We start from the raw sequence: 18,165 nt of genomic DNA on the forward strand, positions 1-18,165 counted from the left end.
CAGTTTCCTTTACCACATAATACATTTTTTATCATAAAATAACTAATAAAACATCTTTCTTCTGAATAAGACTTCAGTTTATTTTTTCATGTTTCAACCAAGTTTAAACCTAACCTCAATAATGTTAACCTACAATATGTCCTGAAAGCGGGGGATGGAAATTCCACGAATTTGCTTGTTGAATCTTAATTATCTTTTAAACAATTAATGTTCAATATTAAAAGGTGTGGGGGTTAGTTATCAGAATTATTATATATATTTAGTGGTGACTCCGATTCGGTTCCATCTTAAATGTTAAAATGATTAGCTATAAACTGATAAATTGCTAATGTTTCCAAGTTCCCTACTCCGGCCATCGCTGTATTTGTTCTTACATATAGGTTATGTTCACGTTGTTTGGACGAGAATTCATGAGAACATGTTCTCGCTCTACCCTCGGATAGGAAAACAATTGACGTCCAAAGACACCCTTAGTGACCAGTTTCATGAAAACTAACAAAATGAACACAAATTACATCATTTATCATCACACAACTGTAACAACCTGCACTTCAAAGAATCTCGATGAGTTTGGGTTCGATCCCCTGGCCGCCGAGACACACCGTAGTGGTAGTTTCTGCTCCTGCTTAGCACTCGGCATTAATGGAGTGGGACAACTAGTTCGCCCGTTGTCAGCGTAATGTGACCGTATGGGTTGTGTTGTTTTAGGCTGCTTGCTTCAGTGATATAGCACTATAAAAAGGATAAGAGTGCTACAATACAAGATACATCACGAATACATTACAATCTCCCAAATCACGTACTTCAAGACACCACATATACGAGAGGATGTCTTTGAATGACACTGGCAGTACATAGGACGTAAATAAATATAGCAAACCTAACCTGTGATATACGGGCTTACTGGTGACATAGATGTCAGTTTCATTTTATCCAGCCGTCGGGGTTGCCGCATGTAACTGCAATTAAGTCTTTCGTTTTCCTCCTTGTACAAGGCAAGACTGACTACACGCATTGAACATTTTTACGTGATATACTGGTAGTTGTAATATGCCATATGCTAATAAACTCTAATGTATTGTCAAATTTGTTTAGATTCTTGTTTGTCACAGTGCAACGAATTTAGCAAAAAATATAAGTTTAACAGATCTCCAATTTGATACAGTTCAGTAAGAAATATTTATCTGTGCTTCTTTTTAAAATAGCGTACTGTATAAATGGTAATATTCACTGGGGTTTTAATTTTTCGCTAAATTCGCGGATCCATCCAAATTCGCGAAATTTAATACCTCGGAAAATTTTATCATTTAAATAGATTTACATATCACAGCCTTTGTATGAATGACGCTTTCAAATTTTAACCAGTAATCAGTAAACCGGGAAATTTACACCCGCGAAATTTAACAACTGTAAAGTATTTATTTTTAATTGCATACCTAGAAAGTAGGACAGGGAACACATGTTAGGTTACGATAAAGATATCCACTGAGTTGTGTATCTGTATTGTGAATCACGTGAACCTGATAAAAAGATAATCCGAAGGTGAAGGTAAAGGTTATTTTAGAGCGTTAAACTCTCTGACCTTGAGGTGATAAATATCTCTTAACTGGAATGTCATCATTTTACAATTATGATGTTAAAGTATGAAGTCCTTTTCCCAACATAATAGCACATTCAACGTTTGGGTAAAATATAGCCCTTCAGTAGTTTAATGTAAAAATAATATGATATCAGTACATGTTGAGTGTTAAAGATTCAAAATTAACATCAATAGTCCTATTAGATGTATATTCAACTAGTTTTGATCAGTTTAAACAAAAAATACATGTTTGAAAATATATAAATATAACACGTTAATACGTTTGCCTATTAAACATATCCTACATGACGTTCGATCGGATGCTTCCTTAAAGATGCAGACATTTACAGAAAACACATTGCATACATACGAGATCGTCGTTATATGATCCGAGCTGTTAATAGAGCGTACATTAAGGCTCACCAGGTAAACGTTAACGATCCTAGGGGATTATAGAACAGGTATTCCGCTATTCGTTGTTTTAGATATTCATTCTCGTAACACAGGTTTTACAAAATAAACACTCCATATTTACGACTCTTCAAACATGCATTTATATGCATACAATACAAATGAGCAAAATATAAATATCAAAGTATTAACTGCCGCTCTAATTGACGTATCGCCAGCTGTCAATGAAACCGTACGGGGCTTTGCATTTTGTATTTCATGTATGTGTACTACGATATTTGCTCAGACATTGAATAGATACACGTGCGTTTGCGAGCACGAGGCATGGCTATTTTATACCTGGCGATCGGTTATTACCACTGCGCATGGTATCGGATAAAACGGCTACTGTACGACAGAATGAAGTAACTGGTCGTATAAACCTGTGCTTTGTACATTGTAAGTCGCGTGCAAAAATGTTAGCATACTGAAAACAGACGTGTATCAGCGATTATTTCATTACGGTTTGTTCGATTTTCATTTTCACTCTCTGAATCTAATTTCTTGAAATATTTAGATGATCAGGTTGTTTTTGTGTCGCCTGCAATGCAAGTGCGACACATAGGTATCACTATGTCGTCATCGGTGTCGGCGGCGTCCGGAAAATGGTTTCCGTGCGATAACTTAAGTATTTATTGTCTGATTTCAACCAAACTTGGAGTATTGGTTTATATCAATGAGATCTCGGATGAGTTCGATACTGATCAATATCCATCAATATTTGCATGAGTTACGGGAGTTTAAATCATCAAAACAGATCACTAATAGGTTTTCGCTCAATAACTTTTGTATTTTTTATTAGATTTCGACCAAATTATTTATATTGCTTTATATTAATGAGATCTTCCATTGGTTTGATACTGGTCAAAATCCGTCAATATTTACAAGAGTTACGGTCCTTTATAACTTCACTTACTTATTAACAATATTTTCAACTGTAAATAACTAGTTTTGTCATGTTTTAAACTGTAATGCAGGCAACACATCCCCTTCCGTGGAATTCTTGTTGATATCGTCCGTCTTGAAAATCCATGTACATTTAAAAGTAAGATAATTTGATAAAGACGGAATATGCCAGTCACTGACAGCAGCAATGAATTTCCCTGATATTCCTCCGTCTTAATAAGAAGTCTGATTAATTATTGGTTTTTAATTTGTTTTACAATATAATTATCATATAAACTACGAAAACATGTTAGTATTAATAACGTTTAATATAAATGCTTCATCACGTTTTAACGTAAAAAATACGATATTAGGTTTTCTATGCTCTACTTCTCCAGTTATTCCCAATTTATAGTTGATATGCTTAAGATGTTAATACAGGAATTTTTTCCAGAAAAAAAATGGTTATGAGTTTATGGTAATATACCAGTTCATATGCAATGCGCATTAAAAAAACAACGATAATATGTATTTTCTATATGGACTGGTATACGCAAAATTACTGTTTCTACCCTCTTCGTCTGCGTATGTACAAAATTACCCCTAGAACCATTGACATCGCAGTGATCCCCAGGGTTACAGCATGACCTCCCCTGACACAACTCATTCCATAACAGTACACCTCCCCAGGGACGGAGATCCCCGCGTCATACAGCGCTCCGAACGCCTCTTGGGCTGCAAATCCAACCAAAGAGGATACCAGCAGAGCGATACCCCAGTTGCGGCCAAGGTTTTTGATGCTAAATATTTCACTCATCACAGTGGGCGCTATTGACCACAATATACCTTGCCCAATACCATTGAATACTGTGGCAATGACAAGTACTGGGTATTCATCAGCTAGCCCTACAACCAAACACTGGCAAATAACGAAAGTAAAGTTTCCCGCGACGAATATGCCAAGACGGGGCAGCCTTTGTTTGAAGTAATCGGAGATAATGCCGACGGCAGCGCTAATGACTCCGTTTGTGATTGGGATTATTAATACAATGTCTGCATTATGACTGGCCAAACCGATTGCCGATGTAGTTTGGGTAAGAGCAATGGTAAATACCAAACCAGCCACAGAGGCCGATGTAATCACCCAGGTCAACAGTTGGTAGTCAACGTTCAAGAGTATCTTGATCATAGAAACATCATCTGGTTCTGCATTTACAATAGTGTTTGTCGAATCTGTAACGTATTTAAGTGTGTTATCCGAAGTTGCGACGGCATCGGTGGTATTACTGTCTTCAGTGAAACCGTTATTGTGTGCTTGAACACCAGATGCTTCTGAGTTCTTTTCCGTTACATCAGGAAATATCTTCCCGAGTTGTTCCTCGTTTGGAAACACATGTAAGAACCCAATGCACAGGATGTCAATGACAACAAAACTCACAGCAAACACCAGCATCAATGTGGAGAAACTGTCGACACTCTTTGGGTTATCCTTTCCTATCACATGGAAGTACAGTGCTGAAAATACTGACGGACTGCCGGCAAAGAAGGCGTTCAGAATTCCTATGATTTTCCCTCTATGTTTTGGGTTGAAATTTATAGCATTGGTGTTGAGTGCCACCATGTATGTAAACATCGATCCTAGGCCTGTTAAACAAAATTATTGCAATATTCTTCAATCAAATTAAAACTATTTGATGTTGCTATACGCATAGTAGGGAATGTAATGACCTAAATGATCCGTCTTTTCAACTGCGAATGACAATATAGCAATGTGTTTGATAAACTATAGGATAGCAAGCACTAAAATTCTAGTTGAATACAGATTATCAATCTTCAGGCAATGCTATGCATTACTCCTACTTCGCGCAAAGTGATTTGATTGGTGCATTCTGCAGCACACTTCACTATGGTAGCACTTATATCGGAATGAACGTTTCTTTTTTACATGGGAAACAATGAAATATACATGCGTCTTTAATACATGACATGAAATACGTTCATGGAGGTTATGATATGATATTGGTAATTATAGAGTTAATAATGAAAATAAGTTATTCACTCCAGCAAAACATCATTTTGCTATGGCATTTTGAAGCGATATATTTACTATGACATACATTTGTTTTATAGTCGACTCCACATTCGATATAAGATACTCAAAAAAAATAACTCACCAGAGAGGAAGAAATAGAGCGCCATCAGCCAGCTGTGTGAGCTATAGAACGAGATAGACTTTGTGGTGCTCCATATTAGTAGATAGGCAGCTAGGGATAGTACCAGGCCGACCACGGAACACCACTGGGGCCCAAACCGGTCGTAAAACATCCCAGGCAGAAATCCTACCCCCAGACCAACATTTAAAAAGGACGATTGCAGCTGGACTAAAACATATTTTAGGAACACAAATGATTTAATGTAGCAGATTTATTTTCAATTTATCTAATCACCGATATTTTCATAATTTAGTTTATGTATATAAAGGTGGTAGCAACATAAGTGTACCTGCTGCCAACATTAAGGAACGTCTCTATTGACACCGCTCCACTTTGGACCTTCGGTTGAGTACTCGCCCTTTAAGGTAGGCCCTGGTTCTGTACTCTGGCCGGGACACACCATAGTCTTTAAAACTGGTAGGTTTCTCTCCTGCTCAGCACTCGGCATACTGTGAGAGGTGTCAAAACATAAGACATACCAACGTCTTACATACAGATCTATACGATTATTTCATGTCATATCAATACACTTGCTTTGAAAATTATTTTGCTTAGTTCTATTTAAGTGACTTACTTTCTTTTGCAGTGAAATTAAATGTGGTTTTTAATGCATCTTCGTAGGCATTGAACACAAATAAGGATCCCGACACAAACTTGGCTAAACATCCTATAGCTAATCCAACCCACTTATATGCAGTATGGTGTCGATCCATAAGCTTGCCCGACATTTTTCTACGTTTGTATTGTAAAGACTACTTAATGATGTACTATGTGTGTTATTACGTGTTGTAAGATAAGACCAGTGACATATATCGTTTCGTAGTTACCGAGAAACGACCCACCCAAAAAGGTCACTAAAGTTAACGCCTGAAGTATGGACTTGTGTTAACTTTTCAGTGTAAATTGTATCAATTAATAATCAGAAGCAACGTTATCGCTACCCCGTGTTACTAAATCTACCTTTTCGAATTGTTCCGTTTTGAAATGACTCAATCAGTTTCACTCATAGGTTACTCACTATTATATGTCGAATATACACATTTGCAACCGTGTAGAATTATGAAGGGCGATAACTTTCATACAAGATAATAATTTACAGAGTACATTTTCTGATCTAATTTATCTAAATTTAACGGAAAAACGTGACCCAAATATTAATTTTTTAGAAGAACCAGACCAGATGTTCAAAAGGAGTAAGCATCTTCTTTACAAGTAATAGGGATACTTGCATTAAGCGGTGTAAACGGATACATAGTAAAAGGGAGGCGACCATTATTCATAAAACATTTCCATATTTTCTATTTTGCGTTTTTTTATTCATATTGTATATAACATTGTAATTATCTCCTCTTCTGACCTCATAATATCAATCAATTGTGAATAATAAAAGAAACTATAATATTAACCGTATAATCCCAAGTATCACACAGAACACACTGTGACACCGGTACAATATACACGGCAGTCACGCAATGGTCGTGCGTATTGGATTGAGAGAGTAGTCTTCCTGAGATCATAATATGTTTATTGACATGCTAAAGAGTATTATACTTCTAGCATGCAATTTACGATAGTACGAGTTTGATTTGAATTCAATATTCAAAACACGAAAAATAGAAAATATGAAATATAATGAGTATAATGGTCGCTCCCCATCTATTACGTACATGTCATATGCGTATACTATACGTATCCCTAATAACACGACAAAGGATGGCTAAAAAGTTACAAAGGTTGGTGGATAGTGGTACCAATCCGGCAATTTTATACAATTATATTTATTTCATATACATGATATACCGAACTTAATTTGACTAGCTGGTCGACCAATAATTTTTTTCATACCACTATGAATAAACAAACCATTTGGAAAAAAATCTATTCTTGAAAAATCAATGGAATCCTACATTAAAACGTATTTTATATTCTCAAATGGTTTTAAATATTTCATTGGGTTACGAAAAAAAATGCAAACTTGTCAGAATCCGCTTAGTGTTGGCCCTGCAGATAGGGTGTTTGAAATGTATCTGCTGCCCCTATTGCATGATCGTAAAAGGCGACTAAAGGAGTAGATATGTTAGGACCAGTATTTGGCCTTAATTTTCTTTCAGGCCGAAAAATATTAACTCTGATCCACATCAATTTCACATCAATGAATACTCTCATACTTGCCATTCATCAAAACATAACTTTTTATAACCATGTATACGATGTGCCCCACCTATGACGTCATCAATTGATGATTTTCCTCTTCTCGCCAAATTTTGCTAGAAATTCATCATCTTTAGGTTAGAAAAGGCTTGAAATGGATTTGGCCGCCACCTTGGAGCAACTTTATATTTTGCATGGATATGCATAAATACACGATACACAACGTGTGAAAATATCTTTCTGCTCCATAAAGGCGGCCACATTCATTTTTAGAGAAAACCACTCAAAAAGTAAGATTTTTCAAGGATTTTTGTGAAAAATGGCGGGAAACTGCATGTTGATGACGTCATAGTGAACATAATTGGCACATGCGGGATATTTTCGGGATGTAATTTTCTGTTCTTTCTAACGTCTTGTCTAACTTTTTACTCTCAGTCGAGCGCTCGCCCCTTTCAGAAAGGATTTGGTTCTGTCCCCTGACCGAGACACAACAAAGTCTTAGCTTCTGCTTGGCATTAACGGTAGTAAGAGAACTGATTTTTCAGTTGCCAGTATAATGTGGTGTCTTCGGCGGCATGCTTCAGTGATATAGCACTATAAAAAGGGCAACAGTTCCACTATACAAGAAGACACAACAAGAATTTACTGCAGTCTCCCAAAACACACACGTCGCACAACATACACACAACACACCGCATACATGGGAGGCCGTCCTCACATGACCCTAGCTGTTAATAGGACGTAAATTAATCAAACAAACAAGCCATCGGCGGCATGCTTGAAGTGAAATAGCACTGTAAAAAGGGCAAGAGATCCACAATTACAAAGAAATATACCACAAATAGACCAAAACATGCAGACATTAACAAATCACACACATGGGAGGTCGTGCTTGCGTTGAATATAATTGACCAAACCAAAGCAAGGCACTACGCTGATTTACACAGGTTTCAACAAGTTATTCCATATTACCCATATGAAATTAAAATATCACAACCTCAATGCTTAAAGATGCTCCACCGCCGGCAGAGCATAAATGATATTCATCATTTGAACAATAATTGGTGTTTAATCGTATATATATATTTCTAATTAACACAAAAAAATATTTATTTTACCTTTGGTGCATGACCAATCAGTACTCCATTCCATATCCTTTCGACGACCGGCAGGATTCGAACTTGACTCAATTTTGATAGTAGGTTATAACAAATGCCATCTATGAAAGCAGTTTGCATCTAGATTTCGGTTTGATGCCGTTTTCACGATGATAACAAACAGTACACACTAAAAACAAGCAAAAACAGTCACCGGATGTCCCCTTAAGGTCACCACGCACGGGTCATGGGAGGCAGAAACCTGCGCGTGGGACTTGTTTTTTTTTTAATTGGTGCTATTTTCCCCTTCCTTTTCCCTTTCTCTCTATTTTCTCTTACTTTGATATCTCTTCTATCGCTTTTTTCCCTTTCTCTCTATTTTCTCTTACTTTGATATCTCTTCTATCGTTTAAGACCATCTGCATGTATGTATCTTGATGATTAAGCTCACAACGACAGGTTTCCGGGCACACACTAAAATCCGGATTTCAGACCTAAATTTTTTACTTATTTGGGCATGTTCAAAGGTGATTTGTGACGTCACTAATGCAATGATCGAAACGATGTTGTCATGCTATATAGGGATGAACATCTTCTTTTCAAAAAACTAGTATTTAGTTTTCAACGGTCTCAGTGGGGCTCCAGAAGGGTGCATGAAATGGGGCTCCAGAAGGGTGCATGAAATGGGGCAAATGAATAATTACGCATAAATACGTTACGGCCGTCCAAAGGATATAGGATATAGTGCCACGAAATTTTTTCGGGATGCAATTAAATATTTTTTTTTATATTCTTAACTTGACGTAAAATATGAAACTCAAACTTTCAAACTTTTCAATGGTGGTAATGGTGTAAAGTAAGTAACATTTGTAACTGAAGAAAAATACTAAATCGTCTGGTCCTGTTTTTAATAGTGAAAAAATAGCATTTGTCAGCAGTGGAGCATCTTTAAGTCAATGAATAATTCGAGAGAAATGTAGCGGCTGTGTGTTCGTATAGGTACATTGTTATATAAATATTCAATATCAGTTTAATGTTAAATTTGTTTTGATCAACATCTTTCACAGCGATTGATTAGCCGTATTTTTATAGTGTCTTCGGCAGCATGCTTCAGTGATACAGCACTATAAAAAGGGCAACAGTTTCACTATACAAGAAGACACAACACGAACATACCGCAGTCTCCCAAAACACGCACCTCGCACTTCACACACGCTACACACTGCATACATGGCAGGCCGTCCTTACATGACCCTGGCTGTTAATAGGACGTTAAAATAATAAAAAAAAAATAAACAAAATTTTATAGAAACGTGTTATGATTATCTTTTGTGAAAATCACATGCTTAGAATTGGAGTCTGCCTGTTTTTTGTTTAGTTAATTCCCTCTGGTTCTACTTCAAATTATACTTTTTAATTACCATCTTCCGATGTTTATTAGATACTTCAGTTATCACTTTACTCACGAGCTGGTTCGTTATTTTACAGGTTTATTTATTAAGTGAACGCGATATCCATTCGATCTCGCCTTCAATAAAACACATCCAACAGCTGGTGCTGTCATTATCAACTGTGGTGATATTACTTATCTGACACATAATCAGCGTTTTGATGTCCTTTAATCTGAAACAATCGGTACTTACCAAAGAGATACACATGTATTCGATACACCAAAATAGGAAGGAAATTAGTACATATGAGCTGTATATTTAATTAATGGAATCAAGGGTTGCGAACTTTGTCGACGACCAGTGATTTAGAACAAACAAACAAAAAACGCTTAAACTTGCCGTGAACTTGTTTCAAACTGCATGTTAATGGTGTGTTTTATGAAAAACAATTAATTGTTGTGCCACCTGTTAAAGAGTGGTCGCTATTTAAACCCATGGTACGGTGTTCCTTACCCATCTTCGCCACAAGACCCCCCGCCTCTTCTACAAGTGTTGGTAAGTTGATGTTCATGTTATATTGGTAAACATTTTTCGACCTTGTATGAGGTATACCGGAAAGTGATTTAATTGTTCAAAGTTTATTTCCCCGAGATTGATGCATTCATTTAAATGGCTCTTATTTTGACAGTTCGTTTGCTTTGCTTTTCCAGGTAAGGCAATTTAGTATATTGTCTTTTGTCTGAACATTTACAGATCTATTTAAATGCTTAGGGATAAGGTTTCTATTTAAAGATAAAAGAAAAAGAAGCTTTAGTTTCAGGAATAAAAACAAAATGAAGCCAACGATATAACGACGACCTGCAGACAGTACATTCCAACTCTCTTACATGGGTTTCGAGAACTGACTAACAGTTGGCTAACTACGTATGTGAATGTTTTAGGTTTACCTGTAATCACCATGGTGAATCTATTCGCCCTTGCACTGGTACTTAGCCTGGCACAGTTGACCCATAGCGAGTGCGTTCCTGCTGTTCTGCATCCTCAAACGGCAATGTGTAACCAAAAATTAGGTAAGTAATTATAAAATATCGATAAAGAGAGTATTTCAGAGTAGCTATGTAAAATGAAATTTTAGGCTCTTGGCATATCACATTTTTGAATTCATTTAGTAATTTCATATTTCAAAGTCACGAGTGTAAGATTCTATTTATCACAACTTTTATTAGATCAGCTGATCATAGGTCATGGTGACCTATTGCGATAGTCCTTTGTCCGTCGTAGTGCGTCGTCCGTTCACATTACATTGTGAACGCGATAACTTGAGTAAATATGAACTGAGCTTAATGAAACTTTGTATGTAGACTAACGTTCAAAAGATCTCGGACGAGTTTGAAAATCAGTTTGATTCGATTGTAATTATTGCACCTTGTGAACATGATAACGTGAGTAAATATGCACCGAGTGTATGAAACTTTGTATGATATAGGTTCCTATTTCATAAACATAAGACATCAGTTGGCTAGTAAATGACATAAATAATTATATAAAATATCAGGTGAACATTTAGGCCCATGTGCCTCTTATTAATAGAAATATAATGGAAAAATTTTCCTTTCGTCTCTATATAAAACAGAAGAAATCCGTCTCGGATGTGACGTTCCCGTCTACGGAGACAATCATGCGACGTCATATATAGATTTTGACGTCAAATCTGTATGTGCTGTCATGATACTGTTACAACACATTTGTCTTACGATATCTATGGCATGGCTGAACTGGCCAGTTGTGTGATAAAAGTATTATAATAGTACCACAAAATGACATATTGGACATATATAAACAGTTAGCGGTTAACAGATAAGGGCTAGAAATCAAATGTTAAACTTTAATACGTCATGTCAACACCTTTTCTGTCTCTGGCTGTAAGCTTCAATAAGGCATCCTAACCTAAGGTCATCCTTAATGGCCCATTACCTTTCCGGAACAAAATATAAAGGTTTCTTAAAAAACATTAATAACATCAGAAAATGCATAACGATGACCTAAATTAAGGTTACGACACCAAACATATGCAAGATTTCCTGCGTAATATATGAAAACAGTGGAGAATCATTCGCTGTTTTGCCGTCTGGCGCAGTGACAGTCAACTACCGCGCGGTATTTACGACGACGGCGGGAAACATAAGACGACCCGCGTTATGAAAATAAACATTTTATTTATTTTAATCAAATCGTTCAGAAGGTGATGATAAATGTAGTATTAACGGTAAGTTAATAAGTTTTAAGACTCTACAAAATTATCGATCTTGTTTTACATTCCCATTTTAAAAATTAAAAGCCGTTTCGGAAAGGTAGTGAGCCTTTAAAGTTATATGGTCTATCACTTTCGCTCTTTTTGTCATAGTGAAAACTCTTTACATTTTTCTCCGTCTGTCCGAGGTCATACAGACTTACACCGCATTCATACTTCCTTGCATGACCACTGTTAATAGGACGTTAAGTAATCAAACAAACAAATCCGACTGGAAGTATTTTTAATTATAAAAGTAAAAATTCTTTTTAACGTGTACACGTTTAAAACAGCTCTGAAGTATCCGAACTGTTACGATCTATTCCGATCTGTACTGTATCTGATATTGCCGATATTAAGCAGGTGATACGGCTCGGGAGGTTCCGATCTATACGGGTATCGCCGATGTCGGTCACGTGATGCAATTCGGTTTTCCGATATTACCCGAAAATTTGAAAAATGGCGTTGACTGTGGCGGTTCTTTCAAAACGTGTGATATTTCATGCGACATTTACCGCTATGTCAATAGTATATTGGTGTTTCCATGGATCTGAACCATCATATAAAAGCATTCATATTCACACATTGTATGTTTTATGAAAGTTTGTGATGATGAAATTTACAAGAAATACAACTTTAAATGACCCTGGCTGTTAATAGGAATGCAGTCAACTAAAACTCTTTCTAAAATAGCTCACATAATACACACATATATACCGGGCGTATAACACAAGTCAACATACAATTTGAATCAGTTATTATTCACTGTTGCTCTGCAATGCACAAGAAGCATCCTTACTAGTAATGTCTTATTTCTCGTTTTTAGTATTCAAAGGAAAAATCATAAGTAAGCAAGGGAATGAAGAAATTGGTTATTCGTATCTAACCAATGTGTTGGAGATCATCAAGGTAAGGATAATGTGGTATATATTTTAGTTAACTTTTAGTAGTATTTCAATATCAGCATTGTACCTGCTACCTCCGTTCCATGATATAAAAGCGTAAATTGTAGTCTTATTTCTCTCCTTTCTTGCTGACTTTCTTCTTCATAACATCTTCTTTGAAATAGTTTTTTCTCCTGCTTAGCAACTGGATTTCCCATTGACAATATAGCGTTACTTGCTGGGAGTATAGTCTTTTATTTGTAGAAGGCATACTTCATTGTCACCATATATGGTAAGTGTTCAGCAATTACATTTGTTTGTTTAAGTATAGTGCTGTATCACTGAAGTATTCCACCGAAGACACCAAGCACCACACCCCCACACGGTCACATTTTACTGACAACGGGCTAACCAGCCAAGAAAACACAACGCAAATATACCGCAGCCTCCCGAAACATGACTTTTTCTTATCCTTATTTTGGTCCTAAATGACCTTAGTTGTCAATGGGCCGTAAAACTCTAACAAACAATGATGGGCCAATGCAAGTGTTTATATGTCTGTCGTTTTTGTATCCTAACCCAGGTGACCCATAAGACTCATAGGCCTTTTGTATTTCATTTCATCATATGATTAATGTAATTAAAAGATGTTTTATATTTTTAGAATAGAAATTCTTTTCTGAGTACATCTGCTGTGGTAAATCTAACTACGAAGGGATCCATGCAAAATGGAATCACGGGATTGGAACCAGAAAAGGAATATTTCATAACAAGCGGTAAAAGTACGTATGTTATCAATCCTTTTTCCAGAAATAACTATTACAAGAGTTCCACGGAAGTGGATGTGTCGCCTGCACAGCATCACAAAAAAAGTTATTTACAGTTGAAAATATTATTGATAATTAGATGAAGTTATCAAGTCTCGTAACTCTTGCATATATTGATGGATTTTGACCAGTATCGAACCTATCTAAGAACTCATTGATATTAAGCAATAAACCAAATTTGGTTGAAATCAGACAATAAATACTAAAGTTATCGAGCGGAAACCATGGATTTATCTGTTTTGACGATTTTAAAGTTCCGTGACTCTTGCAAATATTGACGGATTTCGACTATTATTTAACTTATCCGAGATCTTATTGATAGAAAACAATTTAGGAAATTTGGTTGAAATTGTAGAATAAATATTTAAGTTATCGAGCGGAAACCATGGATTTATCTGTTTTGACGATTTTTAAGTCCCGTAACTCATGCAAATATTGCCTGATTTTGACCATTATCGAACCCATCGGAGATCTCATTAATAACAAGAGGCCCTTGGGCCTTAACGGTCATTTGACTATTAGCACAATACAACATAGTCGTTTAAAAAGATTTTAGCCTATTTGACCCCTGTGACTTTGATTGAAGATCAAGGTTATTCATGTGAACAAACTTGGTAGTCCTTCATTCCAGCATGTAACAGGCTCAATATCAGGTCTCTAGGCCTCTTAGTTATTCACAAGAAGTCATTTAAAGATATTAGCTATTTTGACCCCTGTGATCTTGAATGAAGGTCAAGGTTATTCATTTAAACAAACTTGGTAGCTCTACATCCCAGCATGTCACAGGCCCAATATCAGGTCTCTAGGCTTCCCAATTAATCTGAAGAAGTTGTTTAAAAGATTTTTAGCCTAATTGACCCCTGTGGCCTTGAATGAAGGTCAAGGTCATTTATATGATCAAACTTGGTAGCCCTTCATCCCAGCATGCTGCAGTGTCGCCGTTGTGTTGCAGGCGTTGCAAAAACTGTTATGAGATATAGAGATGAAACTAGCTGCATAGTTGATATTACCTGACATTGATATCATTTAGGTTTATATGAGCAATGTATTGGTTCTAATGGAAGCTGGCGTACTTGTGTTAACTGTGACCTGCCAGCAAAAATGGCTACGTGCGGTGGTCAATGTACACAATGCGATAAATAGCTCGATCGCCACCATTACAAATAATTCGTATTAGGTACTGTCCTGTAGGTCGAACTGGCACTTTATGTATAACATATAGTTATTAAAATCACTCTCACTTTAGTATCAACCTTTTAAGATGCACTATCTTGTCTGCAAAGCAACTTAACTCCGATAAAAGAGGATCCCAGGTGGCTAGCTATATAATACGGAATCGGATCGCCTATACGAGTATTTATAAGATTACACGATGTACCTTCTTGATCGTATAGATCTATGTAACGGGAGAGGTTAAAATGCAGCGGCCATACTGGGATTCGAACCCGGCACCCTCTGGACACTAGCCGAGTGCTCTACCGGCTGAGCTACCTGGTCATCGATGATCGACCGAGTCCAATCCCGCTACATATAATATAAGGAATTTCAACGATAACAATTAAAATAGTTTACAATACAGTTGAATTTCGCAATACCTTTTACTTTCATAACTGTAGTTTTATGCACAACATTGCTTTGTGGTTATGAGGTAGAATTAACGTCACTTAATTGTCTCGGTAAGTACCTGTAGGTTATATGTTTATTATTCCCCTGCCGATGAAACCGGAGGGACTATAGTGTTTGTTCCCGTCTGTCTGTCCGGATTGGTAGCATATAGATTAATACAGCTGTGGATTGAATATGAGGTCAAAAGGTCAACTACAAACGTCACTGACTAGAAACAGATTCTTACACAAAATATTAGTTTCCAGATGATAACTTGAGAACACTTCAACAGAATTTGTTACAAGTTCATACAATGATGGCATATAATAAAAATAAAGTTTGGGATTGAATTTTGGGTCATAAGGACAACAAAGGTCACTGTTACTAAACATAGATTGCTTCAACAAGTTTAGTTTACGGACGATAACTTGAGAACACATCAAACTTCATACAATGGTAACTTTACTTTGGGGTCAAAAGGTCAACTACAAAGGTCACTGTTGCTAAAAATAGATTCTTACATAAACTATTAGTTTTCAGAAGATAAGCTGAGAACATTTCAAGATAATTTGTTCAAACTTCATACAATGAGAGCATAACTAAGCAATAATAACTTGCCAAAGATTAGAAACTATAATTGACGGCAGGGGACGTGTGTTGCTTGCACCACTTAGTGTAAGCTTGTTAGTTTTATTTGTTATTTATGCTATAAATTCATCATTTATATTACGCAAGAGAGTACTTGTTTATTTAAATAATGGTATCTCAAAATTAACAGCAAACGACTACCTGCCCATTGATATCTGCCAGAGCTATGTAAAGGAGTGGAATGAATTGCCGTTACCAGAGAGTGTTTACGAATGGAGTGTTGCAGATGATACCTTCAGACCATCTTGGAGATGCAAGAAGTGCCAGGTGATGCAACTTTAATATCTAATGTTTTCAGCGTTTCGGAATACAGTTGGCATTCTATTGTTGTCATGGCAACCCATTTTACATTTTAGGTTGTGACTTAACACTACTTTTATTAGTTGTGACTTAAAAATGTGTCATTAATTAGGGTTCTGTTTGCTATTGCCTTTTTTTATCCTTTTGTTCTCATTGTGTATGTCCTGTTGTTGATGTTATTGAACATATATTTGTTTTTTTTATATATATGGTATAAATATATCAGTCTTCTACTTTCTATTTTAAGTCTCATTATACAGTATATCGCTTTAAATTCGCGGGGTTTTAATTGTTGTGCGGTCCACCGATTCCTCGATATACAATATTAGCATTTTTGCATAACAGTAATAAAATTAGTAGATTTCACGAAAACCGCGAATATTTCGAAAATAAACCCACGCGAAATATACCCAATATACAGTATTCGAATACGTAATTGAATTATATATGTATGTTGTTAAATAGCATGTGGTTGGGTGATAAACTACCAAATATGAACACGATACCGTACAGCCGGGAATTTTCGTTGATATTTCCGCGATTTTACGGGACTTATGCTCTTATATAAAATATGAGAATTACTTGATACAAGCATAGCATTAAAGCCAGATCGCGAAAATTTGAAGCCGCTAAACGCTAAAATTAAATTTCCTTTTTTGACTTTTAATTGCGAAATGTTGACCCGTGAAAACAAGCGGTGGTTCAGTATACCTTCATGTCTAATCCTTATATTGACATTAGATAATCTATATCAGGTCTCTTTTGTTGTAAAAAAACAACCCTTATTATTACAGATAAATTTTGGAGAAACTCCGAAAAATGACCCAGGTTATTGTGACTTCTATTATGGCACCTATTGTCATATGTATGAGAGGTGTTATTACGACTCGGACAATGGTCAGTGTTCCTGGGGCAAACTCCCACAAAAAATACCAGGACTGGACTGTGAGGAGGGTACGATGGTTGAAGAAGGTGCGGAGGAATAGAGCAGGCCGACTCTCTAAAAGTATAAACGGAACACTAACATTATCCAGAAGGATTTTAATAATAGTATTAAAATAAAGGTCATTATATAACCAGAAACATAAAGATACTGCGCCTTCAGGAAATTAATCTAACGTAAAGAATGCAATGGCAGTAGTATCAAAATCAATCTTTGTAAAATTTCAGTTATTCAAAAAAATGATGCTGCGGTAAAAGTATTATTGTACTAAAATATCAATGAAATCCAAATCGATTGAATAGAAATTCGTTCAACTATATTTTAATTAATGAGTAACAAAGCATTCGGCAAAATAGCTTATTTATACTTAATATCCTGATAAATTTCATTTATATCAAAACCGCGTTTGGATATAGTACCGCCAGTCGATATTAGGATTCCTCTCGGATTTAGTATATAAATGTATTCTTACGCCGTCCGAGAGGTTTTGACGACGTCTTTCATATTTTGAAGCTGCTTTACAAAGTCAAAACGAGGTTAAACACGATTCGAATTTAGATTTAAAGCGTTTGGTTAGTCAGTGATGTATTCACCCATTTCATAATGACTAAGACCAATTAATAAGAAAAATGGGTTATTTCAAAACCAAATATATACCAAACACATATTTTTGCTTGGCTGACGCTATTGAATGCGCAGTATCCTAATTACAAATATGTAATCATCTATTTAATTGAGATCATAATGTACGTTTATGTTATAATTCGCCCGTATATACAGAAGAATAAAGTGCATTTAATACCGTTTCATTTGTGTTTTATTGATGTTGTCGTTACCGTCAGCTCGTTAACTTAGAAGAGCAGGAATACCCAGGTAAGTGTTGTCCAAGGCTGCAGCCTTGT

General features: G+C 36.1%; 2 protein-coding genes across 2 annotated transcripts; one reads left to right on the top strand and one right to left on the bottom strand.

Annotated features, from left to right (window-relative positions):
• Window positions 1-3,258: 3,258 nt before the first annotated feature.
• LOC138336948 (uncharacterized) lies at window positions 3,259-5,014 on the bottom strand. The gene has a single exon (XM_069286586.1). It carries the CDS (start codon window positions 4,545-4,547, stop codon window positions 3,483-3,485), a length of 1,065 nt encoding a protein of 354 aa, XP_069142687.1. The 5' UTR covers window positions 4,548-5,014; the 3' UTR covers window positions 3,259-3,482.
• Window positions 5,015-10,210: 5,196 nt separating this feature from the next.
• Window positions 10,211-18,069, top strand: LOC138336800 (uncharacterized). The gene is made up of 6 exons (XM_069286367.1): window positions 10,211-10,321; window positions 10,708-10,836; window positions 12,883-12,965; window positions 13,605-13,722; window positions 16,151-16,287; window positions 17,115-18,069. The coding sequence occupies exons 1-6, from the start codon at window positions 10,261-10,263 to the stop codon at window positions 17,304-17,306; spliced, it is 720 nt and encodes a 239-aa protein (XP_069142468.1). The 5' UTR covers window positions 10,211-10,260; the 3' UTR covers window positions 17,307-18,069.
• Window positions 18,070-18,165: the final 96 nt, after the last annotated feature.

The sequence above is a fragment of the Argopecten irradians genome, chromosome 12, assembly GCF_041381155.1.
Source record: "Argopecten irradians isolate NY chromosome 12, Ai_NY, whole genome shotgun sequence".
NCBI classification, from domain to species: domain Eukaryota; kingdom Metazoa; phylum Mollusca; class Bivalvia; order Pectinida; family Pectinidae; genus Argopecten; species Argopecten irradians.